We start from the raw sequence: 26,491 nt of genomic DNA on the forward strand, positions 1-26,491 counted from the left end.
CTGGAGCTGGGGCTAGAGTCAAAGCATAAGGTAAGCTGGGGGTGAGGACAGGCTACAGGGTCTTCCCCACACTCCTGCCACTCTCACCATGCATCTGCCTTGTATACCCATACCCCAACTGTGGATCTCCCTCGTGCACACACCCCTTCCCCACCCCTGCCTGGGATGGGTTGTGGCTCAACTCCAGCTTCAGCCCTAAACCCAAAGCTGAAGCTGGAGCTGAGCTGCTGCCTGCCCTGAGGCAGTACTTAAATCTAAGATGAGGCTTTTTGCCCCCTATGTTGGTTGTGGGGAAAAAACTTGTTTTGGATTCCAGTAAATATGGTGATTATTAGGGAAGCCTCCAGGCAAAAGCCAGTGGAAAAGTAAGAGACACTCTGATTTTTCCCATTTGTTTTTCCTTTTGACTGACATATGCTATGTGGACATTCCCTCTGATAAACAAGTCAAATTGGCTTTTTCTGTCCTCCAAACCACAAGGATTAGGCTCAGCCAGACAGGGAACCTGAAGCTATACCAAATGACTTCACTCATTTGCTTTCCACCTTGTAATCCATTCCAGTTCAAAATGAGGAGTGCTCTATGAAAAGATATTTAGAATACACATATGTCCCAAAACCTCAAATGCCTTCCTACCCAGATTATAAAACTTAGTTTTCATGCCAGCTATGTTGTTGAAAGTATGCTACATATAAAAGATCTTCATCAAGTTTGGAAACAGGAAAATTAAGGGAGGTTTTATTTCACATGGAATGTTTTGCATAACTGTACCAGCAGGAGTTCCAGGAAGGCAGATATTTTTCAAGATTGCTGGGTAATTACTTAAGGATCTTCAGCTTTTCACAGAAATGATAATCCCCCAGTTTACTTGTTTTAAGATGCCTGGGAAACTAGAGGCTGGACAGGAGGTGCAGAGTTTTTAGTTGTGTCACCCTGTTCAATTCAGTTCAGGCAAATGGCTCCCAAACAAAAAGCAGTAGATGGCTGAAACAAGCTACCATCAGACATTTCATCTTATTCTATTCAATAGGGAGGCTTATATTTCATGGTTGTCTATTGAAATATTAACTAAATGCACTGACCATAACTGTGTCTCATGATAAGTGTGTAGGCAAAGGGGGAGTTAGTAGTTTCTGTACCATACATTTTAGGTTGCTGCCCATGCGAGAAATTGGACCAACAGGTGCACTTCATTTAGCTCTCAAATCCAATTTCCTGAGGACTCTTAACTTTCTAAACTCCTGAGCAGTTTCAAAAAGTCACTATTTTAAAAATATTGCCAGAGAAAAATTTCCTCCTTTCCTTCCAAAATTTTACTGGCCAGGATCCTGGAAGAGGAAAATTCAGTGCTGAACATGTAACAAATTTAAGATTCAGTATCTCTCAACCCAGCAAGAAATGGGACCTAAACCATCTCCTCAGTGGGGGACACAACATTTGCTTAAAGATTTGAAAAGTCCGTTATCAGGCCTGTATAATTTATATGGTTCTTACGTTGAATTTGTTTCATCCAGAATCGCAAGTTTGTAATATTTCTTTCCTTAAATGTGAGTGTCCATCTGGAGTAGCATTTCTGTATCAGCTCAGTGAACTGATTATTTATGGAAGAGCTACAGGGAAGAAGTTTAAGGAAAAATTAGTTGCATTTCTCTTAGCTCCTTTTTTTCTATGGTTTGGTTCCCTGCATTTCAGTTTTCAAAGGTCTGGGATCATAGGTGATTTAAGCAGCTTGATTCTGTCATGTAAAAAGGAAAATTAATAGAACATGCTCTTTTAGGTAAAATGGGAACAAGTTGCTACCCTGGTCTTCAATTTTTGGCCCTTAAACTTTAGTGGGAGGGCCCAATCCATGCATGAGCAAAAGATATTTAGATCTCAAACATGAACTGCTTGGTTTGAACTGTTGCACCATTGTTGTAGAATAGACATGGAATGGGTGGTGTTTTGAATATTTACCATTTGGTGTTGAATTTGAGCTAAATGAAAAAGACCAATTAAGCCTTTAGTGAACAAGATTTACTGAGTGCAGTGGAAATATCTATTAACCAGACAAAATACCTTTGTGTACCTCTAACAGGTTTTAAATGTACATATAAATTTATGGAATACTGTGTCTATATACATCATTGCCCACTGTCATTAACTATTAAAGAACTGGTATGGGCTATAAAATCAGAAGCTATTACTTCTCCTGTACACCTGTAAAAACAGTTGCATTTATTAAGAGGGACAAACTTAGAAGACTTTACTGGAAACTCAAGCCAACATCCTAGTACTGCGCAAGACAAACTCTTGGAGAATCGGTCTTAAAAAGCAGAGAAAGTCATAATACCAAGAACAGGGTGATTGCTGAAGTTACCGTGTGAATAATTTAACAAATCATTCCTTCAAAATGGTATATATGATTATACCTTCTAAATATTTGTGGCTCCCAAGTTCATTGCTTATTGATTTTTCAGGGCAGTGACTCTTGGCTATGTATTTGAGAAGTCCATGATCAAATGCCAAGACACCGATAGAAGACAAATGCTGAAAGAGACAAAAACAGAACTTCACCAAACATGACACTACATTATTCTGTTTCAGAAGTACAGCTAGGAGTTCTCCTCTAAAGAAGAAGAAACTCTTCATTATCCTTCCAACTCATTACCTTGGGGGATCTCACCTCCTCGTTTTCCTTGGCTTTTTGTTTCTGGTCTCTGGTCAGATATTATTGGTGCTGCATCTGTAACATTCCTAAAAAACTCACCCTCACTCACCTCAGCACCTTAAATGACTCGGGACACACAAAACAGTACTTCAGTTTAGGGTTTATTATACCTCCGTATCGTGCGCACAACCTGCTGATTTAGCTGCCTCCCCGGTGGGGAGGGAAGGGCAAGCTGCCGGTGGGCGGAGTGGTCCGTGGGCTGTGGTGGGGGCTAATGTTTTCCTATGCGGCAGTGGCATTCCCCCCTCACCCCCCGGTGGCACCCCCCCCCCACAGGCACCTGGCTCAGGTGGTCCCAGGGGGTACCACAGCTGCAGAAGGAAGCACTGGGCCCCCATGCAGCTCAGGCAGGCTCTTTTCGGGGGGCGGAGAATCGGGCTCACTGCTTTCTTGGGCAGAGCCTGCTTTCTCGTGCTGCTGCCAGGCTGGCTGCAGGGCTTCCTGCAGAGCCATGGAGCTGCACAGAGCCCAAGTCATTTAATCAAAATTGGCTATTGGTATCAGCCCCCAAAATCTCTATTAGTACACCTCTAGTCAGAGCAGACTCAATTAATTGAGTCTGCTGGAGCATGCTAATTCATGCACTACAGCAGCCTCTGCATCTCATGTATTCAATGTCCCTGTGCTTCAAAATGGCAGTGGCGGCGCTTTAACTAAGGTTTGTCAAGTGAGCTTTACTTAAAGTGTCCCTGCTGCCATTTTGAAGCATGGGATGCTTAATACACAAGACACTGTGGGCACTTTAATTAGAGCGCCGGCCCCCGCTCCCCCCAAGCATTTGTAAACATGCCCTAGATTGTTTGTTCTGCAGAGTGCCATCATGTGGATTGCTAATTAGATCCTATTATGCCTTTACCTGCATGTGTAGAGAGGCCCTAAGGTGTAAGCTCCCTAAGGAGCTAACAGTGCTCTTGATAAGATAAAAAAAGGGCCACCAGTATACTAAATTATATTAACAGAAGTGTCACTTGCAAATGGAGAGAAGTGATTCTTCCTCTCTCTCAGCACTGGTAAGGCCTCACCTGGAGCAGTGTGTCCTGTTTTGGGCTACACACTTCAAGAAGGGTGTGGACAGATTTGAAAGTATCCAGCAGAAAGCCACAAATTATTTGAGGCCTAGGGGCATGATTTATGAAGAAAGGCTGAAGACATAGTTATTTAGTCTGGAGAGGAGAAGACTCAGGTGGGGTTTGGTAACAGTCTTCAAATACCTGAAGGTTGATCATAGAGAGAATGGAGATCGGCTTTTCTCTGTGGCCATAGGAGAAAAAACTAGGAGTAATGGCCTCAAACTACAGCAGTGGAAATTTGGGTTGAGATTAAGAGGAACTTTCTCCTGTGAGGGCAGTCAAGCATTGGAACAGGCTACCTAGAGAAGTGGAATCTCCATCCCTGCAAATTTCAAGAGCAGGTTGAACAGATACTTGGCTGGGATGATCCTACCTTGACCAGGGGACCAGACTAGATGACCTTTTGAGATCCCTTCTAGCCCTACTTCCCTATGTAGCTACTTCTCATAACATCTCTTTGCTCCATAGGTTTATGGCCCTCTTTGCCTTTTCTTAGTGACAGTTTTCATTTACATCATGGAATTAAAAATTGCTTTACTTGGTACTTATCTTAGGCTGTACCTGCTTTTTCCCAGACCTGAGGAAGGGCATCTAACATCTCTTCCAACAATATATTTGGATTAATAAAGAATTTTAACAAACAAAATTTGCTTACACCATTAATTATACAGACATAGAACCTCTCCATTTGACATGCCATGCATAAGGTGCATGCCATTGCTTCTGTATAAATCAAGGAATAGAAGGTATTTGTAATATAGTCCCTTTACTGTCACTCATATATTCATTCCCTTTTCCCTTCACTTCCTTTATTTGAAGAATTTTTGGTGTCAGGACTGCTTCTGAGTCCTTTACAATCAAGTGAGTGTACTAGGTTGGAATAAGATTTCTAAAGTTCTGGGGATACTCCATGACTTTTGATTAAGCATTTATAACATGGTAAAATAAACTAGGGGTTTGATCCTACTCCACATTTATGCATTCAAGTGGACTTATATGCCTGAATATATTCCTGTTCTACTCGCTGCAAGTTCTAGAAAACCAAGCCACCTAGAAAACCAAGCCTAGATAACTTCTTGTTATCTTATCCTTCAAACCATGTCACAAAAAGGCAGTTAAGAGGCAGGTCTGCACACCTTTTATATTAACAGCTGTTCAGCAGCTTGAGCAGGATGGAATAGGATCTCTACATTCACACTGGTACATATTAGATGGAATAGCATCTGGTCATAAATGTTTCAAAATCCAGTGCTGAGTTTTGTTGATTAAATGTTTTGCAGTATTCATACAAATGGAAACAGGGACGGGTTATATAAAGAAAACCTTTTGTTGCGTGGATGTACTATTCGGAATACAGAAGAGGTTACTGGGATTGTGATTTATGCAGGTAAAAGTTGTCTTTTATGTTTTACCTCCCATATTCAAATTTTGTAGGATTTTTAGATTTTTAAAAATATTCTATATTCTGTTGCTTAATGTAATATTTTTTCTACAGGGCATGAGACCAAAGCTTTGTTAAATAACAGTGGACCACGTTACAAACGCAGTAAGCTTGAAAGACAGATGAATATTGATGTCCTTTGGTGTGTTCTCATACTTATAGTTATGTGCCTTTTTTCTGCCATTGGTAAGTTGTTGTTAAAAATTAAAGCTAAGGAGCACATCCCTCCCTAAAATCCATGTGCTTTGCTTTGCAATATTAAAAATACACATTTTCTATTTCTTGACTGATGAACAGTGAACTCTGGTTGGTTCACCACTCCAAGGAGAATGAATTAATGATGAATTATGCAGTAGTGACCAAATGATAATTGGAAGGTCATTGGCAGGGAATCTGAAAAAATACAAATTCTCCCATATGTAAATTAACAAGAATTCACTATTTGTCTATCTCCCTTGCTACTTAAATTATTTTTAATAATAAACTGTAGATACCTAAGCCTATCTAAATATTAACCTCCTAATCATAGTAATCAAATGTATACCATTCTCTAGTAATGATATAGATATATTATTAGAAAACTGTATGGCCAGGTGCCTCCACCATTAGTACAAGGAATAAGGATTTTTAGTGATATCTTTTACTGGAAAAACAGCATAGCTGGGAGTGCTGTTGCACAAGATTTCAAGCATAAAGTATTCTTCCTAAACTCTATTTGTTGATGCCCAAAAGCTTGTCCAGCAACTCTCTCAGCTATACAGTTGTCTAGTAAAAGATATCAGTAAGAATCCTTGCTTCTCACACATTTTGTGGACCATTATGCTGATGACAACACTCTATCTTTGGTAGCATTCTCCTTCAAATAACAGTCAACTTGAAATCAAATTATAATGAAGTGCAACTGAATTTAGCGTATCATTAGTCAGATGCCAAGGCAATGTGTTAACGAAGAGTAAACAAGGCTATCACAAGAACCTTTTCCTGGCTTTGTTCGACTAAAACAGGAACTTGTTTTGGCTATTATTGTATATAAGTAGCCAGAGGTATAATATTAAAAGCTGATATAAAAGTCCATCTCAATGTAACAAGTCACATTAAAACTTAGAAAATTTTTAAGGGGCAGAGTTAAGGTAGTTTGGATTCTGGTTTGTGATTTGCATGATTTTGTGTCTCTACATGAGAACTGGATGTAAAGGTTGGATGGCAAAATGTTTATATGGCAAAAAAATATAACCTGAAAGTGTTTGGGGTATTAACTCCTCCTCCCCCCCACTCTAAGTTTTAGGTTTTTCATTGCTTCCTTAAAACCTTTGAAATATCAGGGATACCAGCTCAAGTCCTTTCTGCATGAGCTGAAAAACTTGCATGTCTCAAAAAATTGGAAATTGGAACTTTCATGTCTTAGTTTTCAGAGTGTGCTTCTTACGTCTTCAATAAAAGCATATGTTCTACAAAATGTGAACATTTTAATACCTGTTTAAATTCCCTGACTTTAATTAGGTATTAAAAAGAAAATACAATAGATAAAGAGTTTGTAAAAGTCTGAATAAATCTTTTCAGCTCTCATTTTCTCAGCTTCTATCTACTAACTCAAGATATCATCATTTCACTAGCTCTGTAGTCATCCTGGTGCCTTTGAAGTCAAACAAGATCCACATTTCAAATGCAGAAAATAAGTGTGGCCTTCAAGTCTTTTTTTATATTTCATATTTCCTTAAAAAATCAGATAAAAGCACAAGCCATGTTTTCTCTGCTTATTACCTCTCAGGTAAAATCTATGCAACATAATTTTTTTTTTCCAGGAGTTCATTTGAGTTTTCATCTATTTCAATTCTTCCTCAGGTCATGGCCTTTGGGTCTGGCAGTTCAGTGAGAAGAAGAAACCAGTGTTCGATGTTCCAGGACCTGATGGCAACTATTTGTCCCCTGTTCTAGCTTCAGTCTATTTATTTTTGACAATGATAATAGTTTTTCAGGTAAAAAGTTGTATCTAATAGTTCTTTATCTTTACAAGGGATGGAAGGATGGATGGATAGATAGAGAACTTGGGGAGCTGATGAAGTATTTAAATCACAATGCAGTTAGACATGTGAGAAATAAATGATTACATATCCTGAAAAATAAAGAGGCATCATTAAAGAGAGGTTCTACTCAGCAGCTAACAGTGACAAAGTATAAACCCCCCCAAATTATAAAGGCTCAAATCCTCAGCTACTGCAAGTTGCATGGCTCTGTTGCCTGTAACAGAGCTACAAAAAGTACACTTTTTGAGTTTTTGCTATAAAGGCTCTAGGAACAGTATTCTTCTTAATAAGACAGGAAGGGTTAAGATGAAGTATGTGGTGTTTAGGATACTCAACAGTCACACACTCATTGAATACCAGGCACAGAAGCCCTGTAACCCACTTATGGTGGAGAAACACATAAATGTAAATTATTGGTGATTTCAGAATGCAAGTAACAGAAGAGATCTGCCATTTATCTCTTTAAAAACTTTCGAGATTTGATTCAGAATTTACTGTTGAGCGCACTGTAGGTGCCTCTGTGCTGAATGACTGGATAATATAGAACATCCCTGCAACATGTCAATATATAAGAAATCTAGGTGCCTAACCCTGTTGGTATGCTTCACCCTCTTGTGGTAAGACACCTGAATCTTAGGCACTGAATCACCTAAGTAGAGCAACCTTATAGGCCAATTAGTATCTGGTCTTAAATGATTCTGAAATAACTTATGATTCTGAAATGTACTGGGATTTGCCTATTGCTTATTTAAATATACACTCCTTTAATATAGTTTAAAGGAGGGTATTCTCTTTTAATAGAATAATTCAAGACAGAAGTATTTAAATACACACTCCTTTACTACAGTTTCATTTAAACTACCACACTTGCTACTTATATATGCTCTAATTTATCCCCCAAATTTAATTCATTACGCTAAATACCGGATGTAACCCAGAATTTCTGTACTGAGAAACATCTGCAAGGCAGCATTCAGCTATAAATTATGTTGTTCATGGCTTTTTTTGAAAATCACCAAGAAATTGCTGAAAATCTATTCTGGAAAAACCTCTTACTACAACACTTTCTTCAACAATTACAAAACCTGTTCTTCATTCAGTTAAACTGCTACACAAAAGCAGAGCCTGAAAAGATTACTTTTCTACGGAACCTAACACTGTTCATTTTAACATTCCTATTCCTGGAAAGCTAATTTAGTACCAGCCTGTTATTACACAGGATAAATTTTGGGACTATTTATCCCTTTTTGATATAAGATATTCTTTTGCATTTGCAGAATTCTGACTATACTCTGTGTTTTTTCCTCTTTCTCTTTTCCTTTCCTAGCTACTTTCAAGCTCAACTTGCTAGCCTGAAAATGTTTGCTTCTATCAAAACCTTGGTAATCACACTTCCAGACATAATTATGGATTTTGGTTCTACAATAAGCTTTTCTAACCTGTCACAGTAAACTCTTTTCAAACATTCTAATAACTGCATATATTGACTCTAAGACTATTTAAACTCTTAAAGGTACAGTATAGTCCATCAACTCTTTGTGACTCTAGTCTACTATAAAATTGTTTAGATTATAACCAGTTCAATGTATCCATGCTCTTCTAATTAGTCTATGTTTGTGTGTTTTAGGTTCTGATTCCAATTTCTTTGTATGTATCCATTGAAATAGTTAAAATATGTCAGGTATACTTCATCCATCAAGACAAGGATTTGTATGATGAAGAAACAGATTCTCAGCTACAGTGCCGAGCTTTAAACATTACAGAAGACTTAGGTCAGATACAGTATATATTCTCAGACAAGACTGGTACTCTTACCGAGAATAAGATGGTTTTCCGGAGATGCACAGTTTCTGGCATAGAATATTCTCATGATGCTAATGGTGAGCCCATTTATTGTCTAATGGTTATATTTCATTCTAGCGTATACACTAAAGTAACTGTAACATAAAAGCAACATGGAAATTCTGTTCTTAGCTTACATTACAGTAATTTTTTGCCTTGAGAATGTAACCCTGTGACTGTCTAAGTGTGCCTGTAGATGTGTGGGGACAGTGCTCTGACGCACTGCAGTTACAGCGCATTGGAGCAGACTTGATTAATCGAGTCTGCTGGAGCATGGTAATTGCAGCCTCCATGGCTCGTGTATCAGTGTCCCTGAGTTTCAAAATGGAGGTGAGGGAGCTTGAACTAAAGCTCATTTGATGAGCTTTGAAGTACCCAGCTGTCATTTTTGAAGATGAGACGCTGCATGCAATTTAATTAGAGAAGCTCTTGAAGCCTCTCTAGTGAAAGCAAACCCTCCCCCACTCCCCCTCCAGGAGCATGTGTAAAGACTCCCTACAGTGCCACCCTGATCTTTCTTCTGCTTGACTTCAGACTAACGTGACTAAGCACCTTTATTAAAATTATTGACTGCTTATGTTGTGAAATTTTTATTTTCCCCCTATCATTTTGTCTGTCCTTTTTGACTTTAAACATTTTAAGTTCTGAATTCCTATTCTGACTTCCTGTTCTGAATTGCCTACATGAAAATATTGATAGATATTATATTGGCTTTCTAAATGTAGCAGTTAAGTTTATTTGCATGTTAATATTGCTGACCGTGCAGTTAATATTGCTGACTATATACTTTTCTTGACAATCATTTTCAGAGTTGAGCCAACATACCAGAAAAGGACTAAGTGAGATTCATTAACAATGAATCATAACTTTTAAAAATGAATTTAAAATTGCATAAGCTCCAAAGCTAGTAACAAAGTACAGCTGAGCTTTAAATTACAGAATGAATATTATTAGCACTGTTTTAAAATAGACCTAATATTTTAACACATACAGCACTTTTCCCCAAAAAATTTGGTATATGGTATTGTATTATCTAAAAAGTACAACTGAGAAAATTAACACATAGAAGCTGTAGTTTCCCAAGGGCATGCATTAAAACAGAGACAGAAATAAAATTTAACTCTAAAACATGTCTCCAGCCTCTAGTTCCTTACACTGAACAATAGAGCACAGTGCCTTTCTTCATTCTTTTTTGTTTGCTTGGTAGCTACTGATTTCAGGGTGTACTATGTTCCTTGCAAGAATCAATGGAGTTATAGCTAAAATAGTACAGGAAAGACAGCATTTTATGAGTTTGATTTCATTTGCTGCTGTAGAGCAAAAACAGAATCCTGAACTTAGGTCTCACTTCAAATATTTGGTCTTAAAATTTGTTTCTTGTTTTTAAATCTGTACCTACTTTCCAAAAGTGAATTTGGACTCAACAAAAGTGAGGATAATGATAATAAAAAACAGTGACACTCTGTAAACATAATAGTACCATCAAATACGCAACGTAAAATAAACTAACCAAGGATTTTTTTTTTCCTATTATCTTTTGTCAGCTATTATCTAGTCTTGATTTTATTTGTAGTCTAAGCTGACACAAAATTTCCAGAACCATTCATTCTGGAAAGTCACGCCAATCATATCTTGTTTTTCTACTTATTGATTAATTTCTTGTTTAAATATGGTAAAAGCTCTTTTGCATCCTTTTTCCTGCCAGGGAACACATCTGTAAAACTTGCTAACCCTATGCTTAATTCCAAAGGATTTATCATCAACTTTCCCTTAGTATAGACTAGAAGCCAGCAGTTCTTCATGGGCTTTGCTTGGAGTGTATTTAACTGATTCTGTCCAGAATGCGTAGCCATTTCTGGTTGTGGGTTAAAATTATGTATAGAGAACTCTCAAATCTTATACCTTTTAAATGATTCTGCGTGGTTGTATATGCAAGTTAAAAGCTGATCAAAGACGCACAAACCCAAGTAAAACTTAGGGATAGTTTATATGTCTTGTATTTTAAAGGCCTGTGTCTTTTCCCAGCATCCCTAGTAATTCCTTCAGTCATAATAGTTTGACACTTGGAACCAAATTGTGACTAACCTCTAAGATAAAGAGATTAATGTAGACATCATGGCAAGATCTGATTTAAAATTGTTGCTAGATTATTCAGATGCTGAAGTCTACAATTCATTTTCTACATGCTGGTTTGGGAGAGCTGACATACCTGAGTTAGAAATTCTATTCTGAGCATGTTACAGTCAGAGTTGGCATCACTTCCAACAGCTGAAATGATCTGACACTTCCCAGTAGAAGCCCCTGATTTTCCTTGTGTATACTTCGTAAAACTTTAGCCATTTTCCATGTTGGGTGTCTGTCTCAGGCTGAATTGTGTTTTCTTTGAGAAATCAGTCAGGACACTTCAGTGCAGCCATTCTTGAGAGGCTGAAAGGCAGAAATATTGTTTTGCCACTGGTTCATTCTGGTGATCCTTTAATATTCTTTAGTTTTCCCATGCTGTGGACAAAAGAGGCATAACATTTGCCAGGAGAGCATTCATTCTGTTAGAGGCGTGTCCTTGCAAATGCTACATTTATCATGTGATTAATGCTCTTCAGCTCCCCAGCATGCCCAGTGCACCTTTAAAGGTCCAGGCACACAGGGAACCCAGGATCTGCAAGCAGCTCCCTGATGCTGGGCTCCCCACATGCCAGCAAGCATAAAGGCATGCAGGCAGCCTTGTATTGGGGGTCAGCTCTGTGACACTGGCCTGCCCAGCTTACCTTTATAAAGTCTGGGCACATGGGGAGTCAGGTCTCACAGAGCAGTTACCTGATCCCAGGATCCCAAGACACCTGCAGACCCACAATGAGATCTGAGCAATTTTATCCCAGATCTCAAAAACTGCATGTCCTGCCAGGCCAGATCTTGAACATCTGGCACAGCAGTATGCACAGTTTGGGGGGGATCTAAGATAAAATTCCATCACGTATTTAAATTAACATGTGCCACAGGCTATTTTCTTTCTCCATGACAATACCCTCAAACATGACCACATTCTAAACCTCTGAAAAATCTGTTGGGACATGTTCAATAGAGTTTCATCAACTCTAGCGCTTACATTTCAGAACATTCTCTCCTTAGTCAGCATGCACATGGCTTCAAAAACTGGCCAGCTCCAAATATGCAGAATCCCCACACAGCAACTGGACATACTTGGTCCCCTTGTAGCTGAATAGAAGGGGAAATGAGAGAAATCTGGGACTTATTTGGCAAAAGAAACCCAAAAAACCTGTGATGGAGAGCCAGGAGGGAAAACTCAGACTGATTGGGTGAAAGACTAGAACTGGGTCTTGTTGCACAAGGAGACTGCCACTATGATCAGTGGTCAGAAGACTGAGGCTGAAATCCTGCCAGAGTAATAGATAGAGTGAAGTACCATTGGTTGAGAGAGAAGAACACTGGGATTGGTTGAGCCCTCTTCTCTGAAGCTATTATGATGCAGTCTTCAATCACTTGAACACTGACTTATTTCTGTGGGGCTTATGCATCATTCAGGGCACAAGGTAAACCTGCTCTGGAAATGAGTAAAGGTTGTGCACTGAAGCAGACTGTTGTTTGTGGGATCTCCGCTTCACCAGCTACAATAGGAGGACAGGATAGGTGTACAGTGAATGAGATGAATATTTGGAGGCAAAGAATGAAAAGTCTCATAGCTAAGGCAGTTGCCCTAAAGAACTGGATTTTATTTCTGCCTCTGCAACAGAGTTTTTATTTGATGTTAAACAGGTTGCTTAAGTCAGACTTTTCAGAAGTATTCATTAAGTGGGCATTCCTAATTTTTTTTATGGCTGCCCCACTTGAAACCTGGGGATCTGATTTCATAAGGGATAAGCATGCATATTTGCAACTGAAGTAAATAGGTGGTGGGATTTGAATATAGAAAGTGTTAAGCAGGGCTGTGTACTGCGAAAAAAATCAGGTGCAAGGTATCGCTACCCAGGCTCTTAAAATTACCGGATACTCGTGACCTTAATCTCTATGGCTAAATTATCCATTGGTTAATTGGAATAATACCTGCTCCCATTATCTCAGTTCTGGAAAGGTACATTAATTAGTGTTTGTGAAGGATACAGATCCATTTGCAGGTGTATCATAGAAAAGTCTGTAAGGAAATGAATAAATCAGTCTTCAGAGCAGTAATTGAATTAGCAATAAATAAGAACTAGGGCCACATATTGAACAATGAGGAAAAATAAGATACTACCTAGCTGTTGATTAAATGAGTACCACCCTTTCCCTGTGCTAAATGAGGCATGGTCCTGTGAATAGATAGTATGAGCATATAATTGAAGCTATATCACAATGCATGTGTGCAAAGGGACTGAATTAAGCTTGCAAACTCTAGTTCTGAGATTTCCAAATTTAGGAGCGCTTAACATGGCAACATGGCAACCACAATGTTCTTTAGAAATAGTTTATCATTTTTGTGGGTAATAAAAGAATATAATATGGCTAACTAACTGTCTAGTAGGCTGGCTACAGCCTCCCAAGCTTTGTTCTGGGACCTATGATATATTACAAATGTTGTTGCAGACTCTGAATTCATCCAAAGGTTTGTTTCCTTTTTCCTGTTTTATGCAGGTTCTTAACCGCACTCGTCAGGACTTCACTGCCTTCCAGAAGTGCATTAAGAAACATGACTGATATTTATGATACGGAATTCATTTTATCTCCTCCTCCTCTCTCTTGAGAGAGAATTTTGTGTACAGCATAGTATTTTGTTTTGATAGGATTTTATTTTATTAAATTATGCTTGCTCCTGTGTCTGAGAAGGCAGGGTTTAGAATATGTGACCTCTGCTTGAGTTGAAGTTGTTGAGGTGCCTTATGGGATAGATTCAGATAAGCCTCTTAAGAAAATTGTTCTCTTACGGAGATGAGCTTTACCTTTATGCCAGAGTTAAGTTTTGTCTGAGGAATGGAGTTGTCAAGGCCAATCTTCACACTAGGCACCCAGGTTAGTTTCTTATGTGTTTCGCAAAGGCAGATTTGATATGTTTGTTGTAACAGGTGTCATAGATGGAACATGCTACAGAATTTGAAATAGTGGTTTCCTAGGGACCTGATGGTTTCATGTTCATATATTCCTGTACACATGTTCATGCATTCCTTTAGTTTAGGCTGAAGGTGGCAAAAGGCATGATTAGTGGAACCCTGATCATCTTCCCCAAGCATGGGGAAGAGTATCCTAGCCAACTGGAGACGGTGCAATATATTACTCAGGGATCCTACTATGTGACAGCTTAGCATCAACCAGGAATCCAAGAGCAATTCTAAGATGCAGACTGATTTGATCGATTATGGGTATGCTCTGTCAGCCAAAGGAAATTGCACTATGGCTACATAACCTCTGTCTTGGCACTGGTTTCCTCTGGCATCATTGGAATATTCAGCTCTGTACACATGCAGACTTTTTTTACTATCACTGCTTTGATGCATAGCACATTCTGTCCTGCTCAACCCACTTTTTATTGAGAGGCAACAAAAGGCCATCTTAAATCACACTTTGCTACCAATAATATGACAAAGCATACTGATGCAAGGCTACAGCCTTAAACCTGGGGCCTCAGCCTGTCTAGCACAGGCAGTCATCTCATCTTGCCACCCCAAGGCTGTTTCTGCAGACTGATCAAGTTTTCCCAGCAGCCTCCAACGGGGCCTAACTCTCTGCCCTCTCCTTGTCACTGGAATGGCCAGCTGCAGTTAGCTGACCTTTCAGTTCCCACAAATAAACTCCTGAACAAGAACAAGTATTTGGGGAACAGATTTCTACCTGACCCATGACTGCTGTAGTGCTCCCTCTGGCTTTCTCCTAGACGTTTTTCTCAGCTTGATCTCCTGGCTTCCTAACTCACTTCATTGGTACTAGCTATTCCTTTGGTACCCTTCGCTTAATATGCTTTTAGGCTTAATGCTCTAATTGGCCTCCTGACTCTCTGGCCCAGTTTGTCCTCTGACTTCTGGTCACGCATGACCTTGGTCTGCACGTCAATCCCTGAGTGGCCCCACACTCAGCTGCCCACACTCTGGCATGGCAGTTTGCTTGGACCTCCTCCACTCAGTGAAGAGAGTTTGTCCTAGAGCCTAATCCCGTGCTGGTGCCCTCAGTCCTTCCTGTGTTGGATACCACAGCTTTGGGAGACTGACTGGCTTGGCTGGACCAGCTGAACCAGCTTGCTTTCATCTGAGGAGTACTGGGAACATAGATGCAATTGCCCAAGAACCAATTCCTACAGTCTCCAGTGGTGTGTCCTCAGGAGAATAGCCAGTGCTAATGTGAGGAGACTTAGCAGCTGTTGGAGGAGGTTGCTCCGGGCTCTGTGCCTATCCCACATAGTCCTGTGCACCTCTCTCACACCTGATAGGGACTGTTGGTGCTTTAGGGGATTTCTGATCCAGTGGTACCTTTTGTTGCTAGCTCAGCCAAGACCCTACTTCAAGGATTAGGTGAAGGTGAGACCCCTGAGTTGGGCCTACCCCCTGGTGAAGCACAAAAGTCCTGGCCTCCAGGACTGGGAAGCATTCCTTTCTCCATTATGTTTGATGATCCTTACTGGGTCCTGGTGAAAGTTCTATATCAGGAGCAGGCAAAATGCAGCCCATGGTCCAGATGTGGCCTGCCAGCCCTAACAAATTTAGAAAATTAATATTGATCTGCCCCTGGCTGCCTGTCATGCAGTCCTCAATGGCTTGCCAAAATTCAGTAAGTGGCCCTCTGCCCAAAATAATTGCCCACCCCTGTTCTATATTAAGGAGTTTTCACCTGGGCAGGGAACTGTTGCTATATATGCATCCCTTTCCTGCTGGTTTGCAATACTGGAACAAAGCAGCTGAACTTTACCAATATTAGTGGGGCCTATGGGAAGATGAAATTCCATGGTGGAATTAGAGCTGGTCTCAGTTGTTCTATGATCCTGACCATAACAGATCAACTCTCCAAAATGGCCCACTTCATTCCATACCTGGGCCATCTGTCAGAAAAAGATACAGTCCAGTTACAGTTGGACCACATAGTTTGCCTCCACAGGCTCCCAGATTGCATCATACCAGAGTATGGATCCCCATTCATCTCCCAGTGTTGGCTTGAAATTCTTCCCCTACTGATAGTCTGCACCCATCTCATTTCAGCCTACCATCCCCAGACAAATGAACAGGCTGAGAAAATCAGGTCTTAGAACAAGACCTCCATTTTTACCTCAATTGTCAACAGAATAACTGGTGCTTACTCCAAACACTTGACAAATTCACATACAAGAATTCTGAGCACGTCTCAACTGGACAAAGCCCATTCTTTGCAAATTTTGGCTTCCATCGCCAGTTGCATCCCACTTTATCCATAGACTCTGACAACCCCAAGGCTACAAATGGGTACACCACATTCATAAAGTCCAGGAGCAACTAAAATAACACCTAGAAATGACAGAAAAATCATAAAAACTTCAAGCAGAACAGCAGCATCAGCCAAGGCCTGCCTACACTGTAGGACAAAAAGTGTGGTTGGCAACTGAAATTCTCCACGTGGACAAGCCCTCACAGAAGCTGAACCACTGCTTATTCAGCTCTTCTACAGAACCCACCGTGGAAGAAATAAAACTTTGTGTTGTGGTTGAACCAGAACTGACAGAGCCAGCTCTCTTTTATTTAGGGCTATACTGTGATCACAGGGAGAATTCCATACAGCAAGGGGAATCAGCCACTTCTCTGTTTCAAAGGATTTCTCGAACTATATAAGTTTACAAGTATATTTATACTTAAGACAGAAAAAGAGAAGAAAATATGACCTTGGAGAAACAAAACAATAGTAAATAACACACAAACATACAGGCAGTTTACTTAAAGAAAACATCTGTGCACAGGGTAATATATCAAGACAAAACAAGGCATGCAGGATTTCTTATCTCAGAACATGTAACTGAAATAAGCAGTATGAGCACTTCTGGTCTCTGTCTGTTTTCCTAGTCAAGCAAGCCAGAAGCCTGACCAAATCCACTACCACATTCCCTCCTTTTTTTTTTTTTTTCCAACAAGTTAGATATTTATAGCCATTAGCCTGTCAACTTCTAGTTTTTCTTTCTCTTTATTTTCTGCTATTTCAACATACAAATTATATACTTTGTTTCTGGTTGATGGGTTATTCCGCATTTTCTTGGCAGCACAACTTAAGCAACATTGTATTATCATAAATACTAGGCATACTCCAATAAAAACAACAAACAATATCAACAAACTATGAATGATGGTAGAGCCTAAGGAACTGAAAATAGAGCTAAACCAAGAAATCAAATTCCAACTATCTGACTCATGCAATTTAGCTGCTACTTTTTGAATATGTTTACTTAAATCCTGGATTTCTTCTGAATTATTGGGAATATAAGTACAACATTCTTTACCTATTAAAGCACAGACTCCTTCTTTGCTGGCTAGTATATAATCTAACACAAATCAGTTTTGCAATGTCATATGCCTTATTTCCTTCATTTCTGTATTCATTTTATCAAAACTATCAGCAGTAGCATTAGCAGTATTTTCCAGAGATGCTACAACTTTGTTTATCTCGGACATAGCTAAGCCTGCGCTGTAGCTGGGGAACATTATACCACAAAACCTTTGATTTTCGGTAATTTCGCAAACATTCCAAATTCTTCCTTTAGGTAAGTGAGATCTAATAGTAAAGGCAGGATACGCTGCAGGGACATAGCACATTCCTCTCCAACCAGAGGGAAGATTTTTATAGGCCTTATCTCCGCATGCAAAATAGTGACCAACTAATGCAGTAAATCCACCGGTATTACAGCGGGGGGGACATCATCCATTGTGAATAATAGCCTGAAAATTGACCTGCAGGGAAGTAGTTAGATATCCAGGAACTATTAGAAAACTAAGCACCATTTATCTTAAATTCTACCTTGCACTTACTGACTCTTACTGCAACACAAGATCCATTACAGGTCCAACAGAACTTTCCAGGGGCTGCTTATGCTAATTGTACATAGTCAGACCAGTTACAATTTACATTCTGCCAAGTTTCGTTTCCATGAAAATCTGAATAGTAAGGGGCTAACATCTGAGTTGCATTCAAGGGTACTGGTATCATGGGTATCCCTCTGGTAGAATAGGTAGGGACATGACTACATATCCAACAAAGAGAGACATTTAAATCTATCCCAATTTGATTAACTAAAGACAAGAACATATTTTCATGAAATGATCATCTTTGTCGGTGCAGAAGTGTAGTTTGGTTTACAGAGTTTCTCATAACTGATGAGTCAAGTGCATATAAGATGTCCCAAAAAGAAATACTGAGAACTACCCAAATCCCGACTAACCAACTCCACCTCAGGAACCAGGAACTAGGTAGAGGCCTTTTTCCTGTCCCAAAGGGCATAATGGTGTCATTGGGGCACATCCTCTTCTCTTTCTAGTGGCAAATCCTCTTCGCCAGTAGGCGCTTGGCTCACTACTGGCCTTGAGCTCTCCTGCTGGCAGGCGCTAGGCTCACTACCAGTTTGTGGAGGCTGATTTACAAAATTGATGTGGAGGAGACTCTGGGTCTAATGGGGCTGATGTTTTCTTACTGTGTGAAGTGTGAATCCATGTCTGGAGTCCTTGACCACCTTATTGTAGTGTTGGTGGTCAGGAGTACCTGGAATGGGCCTTTCCAGCGAGGTTCCAACGATGACTTTCATTGATGAACTTTTATATGGACCCAATCTCCAGGCAGGAGAAAATGGCATGGCTCATCTGGTTCTTTGGGGAGAGCTGTCTGTACCTGTGAATGAAAAGCCTTAACACACTTCATTAGTGCCTTACAATAGTCCAGAATGGTATCATCAAGTGAATGTATATCACAAAAGTGGGAGGCAATAGGTGGCAAGGCAGTAAGCTTCATGGGTCTTCCCATTAGAATTTCATGTGGGCTAAGCCCAGTCTTTCGGTTGGCAGTAGATCTTATACTCATAAGGGCTATGGGAAGTGCATCTGGCCATTTTAGGTGAGTCTCAGCACAAATTTTGGCCAGTTTATTTTTCAGAATGCCATTTTGGCATTCCACTTGGCCCAAGGCCTGTGGAAGGTATACACAATGGAAGTTCTGTTGCATCTGCAGGACTTTGCAGACTTCTTTCATTATCTGTCCAGTAAAATGAGTTCCTATATCAGAGTTTAGGGATAAAGGAATATCAAACGTTGGAATAAAGTCTCTGAGCAACTTTTTGCTTACAGTGATGGTGTCAGCTTTTGCACATGGGTAGGCTTCTGCCCATCCAGAAAACAAACATACAATAACAAGAACATATTCATAAGAACATTTCTGCATTTGAATAAAATCTAATTGTAAATTTACAAATGGTCCCCAAGGTGGGGGATGTGCTGCCGCCTTTGTTTTTACAGGCTTTCCTACATTATGGGCTTGGCAAATAGGACAGGTGTGGTAGTACTGTTGAGCCACAAATGGAAAAGTTGGAGCAAACTAATCAAGTTAACAGCTTCTGTCATCCCCCCCTTTGCTCATATGTGCCATGCCATGGTATATGCGAGCAAGATAAGGAAAAAGGACCATTGGGGCAACCAGGCAGCCATCCAGGGAGCGCCACAAATGGTCAGGGTGTAACAGACACCCAGCCAGTCTCCATGTATCTTTCTCTGGTTCTGGAGCTTGATCTTGGAGGAGGGCAACGTCGTGAAGACTTGCCAATGGAGACTGGTTAGTCGGAATAGACAAAAACAGGCGTAGCCCGAGGAGTGGAAATAGCCGCAGCTTTGGCAGCGGAATCTGCCAGAGCATTTCCACCTGTAACATCATCATAAGATTTCTGGTGAGCTTGACATTTAATAATAGCAACAGCAGAAGGTAATTGTAAAGCATTTAACAAGGCATTTACGTATGGACCATTACTAATCTTGGCACCTCCTGAAGTGAGGAAGCCTCTTTGTTTCCAAAGTTGACCATAATCATGTACAATACCAAAGGATATCAGAATCAGTATAAATATTAACAGAGGCACCAGAGGCTAGGGTGCAAGCCCTGGTGAAGGCCACAAGCTCGGCAACTTGAGCTGAATACACATTAGGTAAGTGATGGCTTTCTATAACATCATATTGGGAACATACTGCATATCCTGCAACAAGGGAGCCTTTTGAGTTTCTTTGACTTGATTCATCAACACAGAATACTAGATCTGGGTTTTGCAAGGGGTTGTCCTTTAGATCAGTGTGGGGCATTGTTAGGTGAGCAATAACAAAAATCCAGTCATGGGGTTCACCATCCAAAGGGGTAGGTAACAGAGAAGCAGGGTTTTAAACAGGGCACCTAGTTAGGGTGACATTTCCAGCAGAGAGAAGCAAGATTTCATACTTAGTTAATCTAGCATTTGAAAGGTGTTGGGTTTTGTTTTTAGTAAAAGAGCTGCTACAGCATGTGGGACAGCAACAGTAAGGGGAGAACCTAATACAAGGGTAGAGAAAAGTTTAACAGTGACGGTGGCTACAGACATGAAGGAAGTCCAGCTGCAACAGGATCAAAAGCAGAGCTATAATAAGCAATGGGACGGTGCTTGTCTTCATGTGTCTGAGTAAGTACTGCAAGTGCAAATCTGTCCTTCTCATGACAAAAGATAATAAAAGGTGTAGTATAATCGGGAAGGCCTAAGGCAGGAGCTTGCAACAGCACTTGTTTAATAGAGGCAAAAGTGGCTTCGATTTCTGAAGTCCAGGGTAAAGGCTCAGTGGTATTAACAAGAGTCAGATTTTGCAACGGCTTGACTATAGAGGCATAGCCGAGTATCCACTGACAGCAGTAGCCACCCATGCCTAGGAAGGTACGCATTTGGGACACAATAGTTGGTCTAGGGATTTTAAGAATAGCTTTTATTCTGGAAGAGGAAAGCAGTCGTTCTCCAGCAGAAATATCATGACCTAAATAGTGGACACGAGGAAGACAAAGTTGTAGTTTTTCTTTAGAAGCCTTATGGCCTTTTAGGGCAAGAGAGGTGAGGAGAGTTAAAGAATCAGTTTTACAGGCTTTGAGGGAGGTAGATGCCAAGAGCAAATCATCAACATATTGCACAAGTACAGAATTGATTGTACACCAGTTTTGTGGGAATGGTGTTAATCCCACCGTGCTTGTTCTGTGCCCTACCTGGCATGTTGTTCCTCTTGGTCTTGTGAAAGACTGAGGAAAAGTAGTCATTTAGGAGCTCTGTTTTTTCCTGAGTGGTAGTGACCAGGTATCCTGAGGCATTAAGCAGCAGCCCCACACCATTAGTTAGTTTTCCTTTTATTCCCTATGTAGCTAAAGAAGGACTTCCTTGATTCTTGTAGCTAGTTTTAGTTTGGTTTCTTTCTTAGTTTCCCTAATCTGGTTTCTACAAGGGAATGGATTTTCTCTGATCCTTAAGGATTGTATCCTTAAGAAACAACCATTCTTCTCATGCTCCCTTTACCTGTGGTCCTTGGTCTCTCAGGGCATTCTCTACTAGTGACCTGAACTTGTTAAAATTTCCGTTTTTAAAGTCTAAGACTTTGAGCTTGATATCTATTTTGTCAGCCTTGTAACAAACTGTGAACTTAATGATTTCTTGGTCACTATCACCCTCTATGTTTAAGTTGGCCACCAGGTCAATCCCCTTGGCCAGGACCAGGTCAAGAACTGCATTGCCTTCAGTTGGCCTGTGCGCCTTCTGAGTCAAAAAAAGCTCTTCGGTGCTAGTCAGGAAGGATCATGATCGATCCAAGCTAGCCGAGCACTCCTCCCAGGAGATGTCTGCGTAGATGAAGTCACCCATGACAACCATATCCCATGCACGCGTGGCTGCCTTTAGTTCACGGGTGAATGCTAAATCAGGTTCCTCCCCTTGGTTAGGCAGCCTGTAGTATACACCTATAGTCAGGTCTCTCACTGTGTCTCCCCCGGAGCTTGACCCAGAGGGTTTCAAGCTGTTTTTCTCTGGGGTCAACATTGACCTGTAGGGAGGTGTACTGCTCTTTCACCCACACCTCTCTTACCTACCCGATCCCTTCTGTGAAGGACGTAGCCCTTTATGGCTACACTCCAGTCATGAGAGAAGTTCCACCAGGTCTCCGTGATCCCTACTAAATCATAGAGCCCAGTGGAAAGCAGGAGGACTAGTTCCTCCTGCTTGTTCCCCATGCTTCTGGCATTGGTGTACAGGCACCTTAGTCCTTCTACTGAGGTCATTGGCCACCTGTTGCATTGAAGAGAAGCTGTTTTCTCAGCTCCCATAAGAGTGGCTTGCTTGGTTTCATTGTCGATGGAGCTTTCCTGTATATTGGTCCCCGGGTAGGCTCCAATTATCGTTTCCCATCCCCCTGCGATCTTAATTTAAAGCCCTATCTAAGAGATCAGCCATGAAGTAGTGGGTTATGTCACAGGACACTCCAAGTGGAAGAAAGATTGTCTGATATGTCAAGTACTACATCTGTAGAATTAGACCAGATTAAAGTGCCAAAAGGAATCCTAGTAATGGGTGGAATTGATCCAATCTATTACACATACATTTTATCCATTGTCACATACTACTGGCATGAAAAGATGACATTGCAAGGGAACACTATGCATTACAAAATGCAAGCGTTTATTGAACCTATAAATCCAACTTCCCAGGTGAGTAAATTAGTAGCACCAAAGAAAATAAAATGCCACCTTTTAACTAAAAGTGTGTTACTGGACTAATCCTCTTCCAGCATCCATGAAATTAGCAACAGTATTGGCTGATAAATCATGCCTCAACACTGGCCCTTGTCCAAAGATTTCCTGCAAATCCCAGCGGTACTCAGAATCCAAAACCTGCCTGTCTTTGTGATGTACATAATATGATTTACCTACATGCAGATACTGCTCGGCCTGACATCTGTCCAGTATGCTTTCCAAAGGCTGACTTTACAGGAAACGTGCCCTGGGGTATGGTCTGTGGCAGGCCAGTAGGGGGTGCTCCTGCGTTGAGCCACCCACCTCACTGTGCCCGACCACCTTCCAGGCTCCAAGTGCCTCCTTAGGAGTGCCTCACGTCCAGCTGGCCCCCTTCCTGGAGCACATTTGCTAGCCTGGGGGTAACGTAAGCTGCCACCACCCCGAGAAAGGACTGTCTCGGCCCTGTGTCCTCGGGGAAACACAGGCCTAATAGTCCTACGGGTACTCGACCCAGTACAGGCACTTGGGGTACTTCCCCAAGTCAGGGGCCAAAAAGGAAAGTACCTCTTAGTCCGCAGACCTAAGGGGCTTCTTAGGCATAATTTAGACCCACCCCTCAATAAGTCTCCTACACCGGTGACAAAGGAGAACTTTATTGATTACAGGGGTAGGGTGAAAATAGGGTACAAGATAGAGCAATATCATAGAAATCTCATAGAGCAAAACAGTCTGGCTGAGGTAGCCTTTTGATCATGCATCTGAGTTACTGCCAGCTAGATCTCTAATCAGATCTCAAGTAGCTTACTCACAAGCATCATCCAGAGGCTGTTGGAGATTCCCTCTGGAGGCAGGCCGCTCCTAGCTCATGAGTTATGGGAGAGAGAGCCAGTTTCAGATGGTAAAACTCCTCTCTAAGTATGAGTCCCCTGCATGGCTGCTGCCCCCTCCTCCTGGGCAGTCTTAACTTGTATAGCCCCTGTGACCTTATTCATCTGGTCCAATGGAGGCCAGCACCTGTTGGCTGTCGGCCAACCAATTTGAAATACATCACTAGTTGCTGGGCAGACTCTAGCCCACCAGGTAGATGCCCCTCACCCAGGTAGCTGATTTCAGTTAGGTAGGCAGGGGGAGCAGGTTTCCCCCCTCCCTCAAGAATGTATCCAGCTCAGGTTTCCTGAAGAGATAGGGTAAGGGTGTGAGATAGGGATGGGCTGGGCCCATCCTAATCAAATTGTTACACACAGAGATTTTGGGGAGAAACAAAGGTGGCTTCCTGCCACATGGTCCCGGGTCTTGCTAATTTTAGTTTTTCATTGTGTTGTAGAACTTTTGACAGTCAAAACACAAGTTCCATACCTGTGAGTTCTATCAGGCAAATAAAGAAAACCTTATTTTGTCATTCTTTTCATTTGCCCACTCTCCAGTTTCTGCTGTGGGAGAAAAAAGTAGAAGAGTGAAAGGGAAGCTCAGGTAGAAGGGAGATGGTGAATATCCCAGCAATTTCCCCTTGGATTAACCAAATTCTTCTGTTACTGTGCTGGAAGAATGAGATTCTTCTTAGCAAACATTCTGTTTTTGTTGAAGATTGGTTGAGGCAGGCTATCAGCTGTTTTTCACACTGAGGTGCATCATATAATGAGATTACATTCTCAGTTTTAATGTCAGTTTTATAATAGAATTTTGTTGTGAGTGTAATTTGCACAGTGCAAACTCACCCTGGAAACTGGGCTCAAATAAATTCATAACAATCAACTAAAACTTTTCTCCTGAGTCTGGCTGTTGTTCCCACAGAACAGTCAATCTCCCTTATAATCACAGGGAACAGCAAGGAGTATGCAGAGCCCATTTAAAATTTCTTAACAGACTCAACACCTGTTACCAGAGCTCAGAGTTTCAGGGTGTAGACAGATATAACATCATGCATTAAGGTTCTTAAAAGTGCAAAACCAAAAATGAGCGGACAAATGATGCATAGGTCTATCTCACTACAATTTTTCGTATAAAAATAACTCTCAGTGTGCTTTCAAGTACTTCAGGTTAAATTTGTCCATTCCACCAGCACTTAATAGGAAATTGGACATCCATATAGCATCCCATGATGTTTAGCTTTCCACCCCTCCCTGCTGTGAGGCTCTGCACTTTTCACCCCAGAAGACTCCAAAGGAACACTTGGGACCTCTGTTCCTTAGCCCCCTTGAAACAAGGTAGTACAACAGCATCAATGCTGTTAGTGAGATGGCATTGGTGGGAGGGAAGAGCACTACTAATTGCTAACATGGTACAAACTAAAAACATGTCACATTCTGCCTTCAGTTGAAGTGTTTTAATGTACATCTGTCCATATCCTCAGGCATTTGATGTAGCTGATTTTGGGGATTTTTCTCATTTCATTTTCTACTACTTTGTGAAAAGAATAATTTTAATTTGTCATTTTGGAAGACAGAAGACCAAGGATTAAAACAAGTGTATTTTTAAACCTTATGGAACACACAGACACAGTGGGCATATCTACATGTGCAATTAATTCTGGTAATACACTCCAGCGCATATTGCACCAGACTTTATTGCTCTTGGGCACCGCATTTGAACATGTGCCTGGGACCGCAGCATGTTAAGGTAGGTCAGAGCTACCCCGGCTGGTAGGAGATCTGGGAGGTCAGCCTGCCAGCCCAGGGCTGCTCCAACCTGGCTTAACATGCTGCGGAGGAGCTGGCTGGGGCACGAAGTTGCTCCACTGTGGAGCTAGCCATCAGGCAGTCCCCTGCACTGAAGTATCCTTGTGCCCCAGCCAGCCCTGTCAGCATCTACATGTATGTTGTAGACAGTGAGACATTTACTGCAGGGCTAATTAGGCAGCTCCACAGTAACAATTTGTGTAGATGCACCTAGTAACTGTGGACATATGAACTCTGAACACTGACATTATGAGACAAAGGAACTTTCTTCATAGCTTAAGTTCACACTGGCTGTTTGAAGTTTCCATAAGAATGAAACTAGTTTTCAGACTTTAGAAAAATAAAGGTGCTTTAAAGAGTGCAAAGCAATTTGCCATAGGGAATGGAAGGTAACAGAACAGAAGGGAAGGGAATAGCATTGGCATTTCCTTACATCTGGAGTGATAACAAGCTGGAATTGGGCTGTATGGCAGGTGGCATTCTAGAAAATGGATAGTTCATTCTAAGTGTATGTCTACAAGGCAAATCAGTGTGACTGATTTAGCCAGTGGAGATAAAAGTGAAGATGGAATGAAGGCATGGGGGGGGGGTTTTGGCACAGGCCAGCAACCAGAGTACAAGCCCATCAGGAGTCCTGAGTAGGAATTCAAGTATCAGAATTGTCATGCATTGATTTGTGGGCAGTAAGGGTCTTAAATGCATTTGAGGAATGCTGGTTTGAATCGCTTTGGAAGGCAACACCCATAGACATACTCCAGAATATCATGGATACATCTTGCAAGCTATATTGCTCCTATCAAGTAAATCTTACCGTGAATGTTGTCATATGTGTGCATGCATAGTGTGTGTTAGCATTACATTCATAGGTTGCAGAATCTCTCTGGCTAGAACGATTCATTTGGCTTGCAGTATGGATTCCACAATGTTAATGCATTGGACGTAGGATTATATTAAAGATTCATTTGTATTGATAAGTAAGATTTAGTTATTTGGTTATTCATTGTTAGTAAATAATTTAATAATATCTGTACAGATAC

The 26,491-nt window shown here is 41.0% G+C and overlaps 1 protein-coding gene across 3 annotated transcripts in view; it reads left to right on the top strand.

The window, feature by feature from the left end:
* The window catches only part of ATP10A (ATPase phospholipid transporting 10A (putative)), a 171,143-nt gene that overhangs the window by 104,710 nt on the left and 39,942 nt on the right, over positions 1-26,491 (top strand). For all 3 annotated transcript variants that reach the window (XM_090064948.1, XM_090064939.1, XM_090064932.1), the window contains exons 4-7: positions 5,061-5,167; positions 5,276-5,407; positions 7,064-7,197; positions 8,873-9,125. In XM_090064948.1, the coding sequence (XP_089921074.1) occupies positions 5,061-5,167; positions 5,276-5,407; positions 7,064-7,197; positions 8,873-9,125 (626 nt within the window). The remainder of the gene's footprint in view (positions 1-5,060; positions 5,168-5,275; positions 5,408-7,063; positions 7,198-8,872; positions 9,126-26,491) is intronic.

This window comes from Crocodylus siamensis, chromosome 1 (assembly GCF_052110815.1).
Source record: "Crocodylus siamensis isolate JL-2025a chromosome 1, ASM5211081v1, whole genome shotgun sequence".
NCBI classification, from domain to species: domain Eukaryota; kingdom Metazoa; phylum Chordata; order Crocodylia; family Crocodylidae; genus Crocodylus; species Crocodylus siamensis.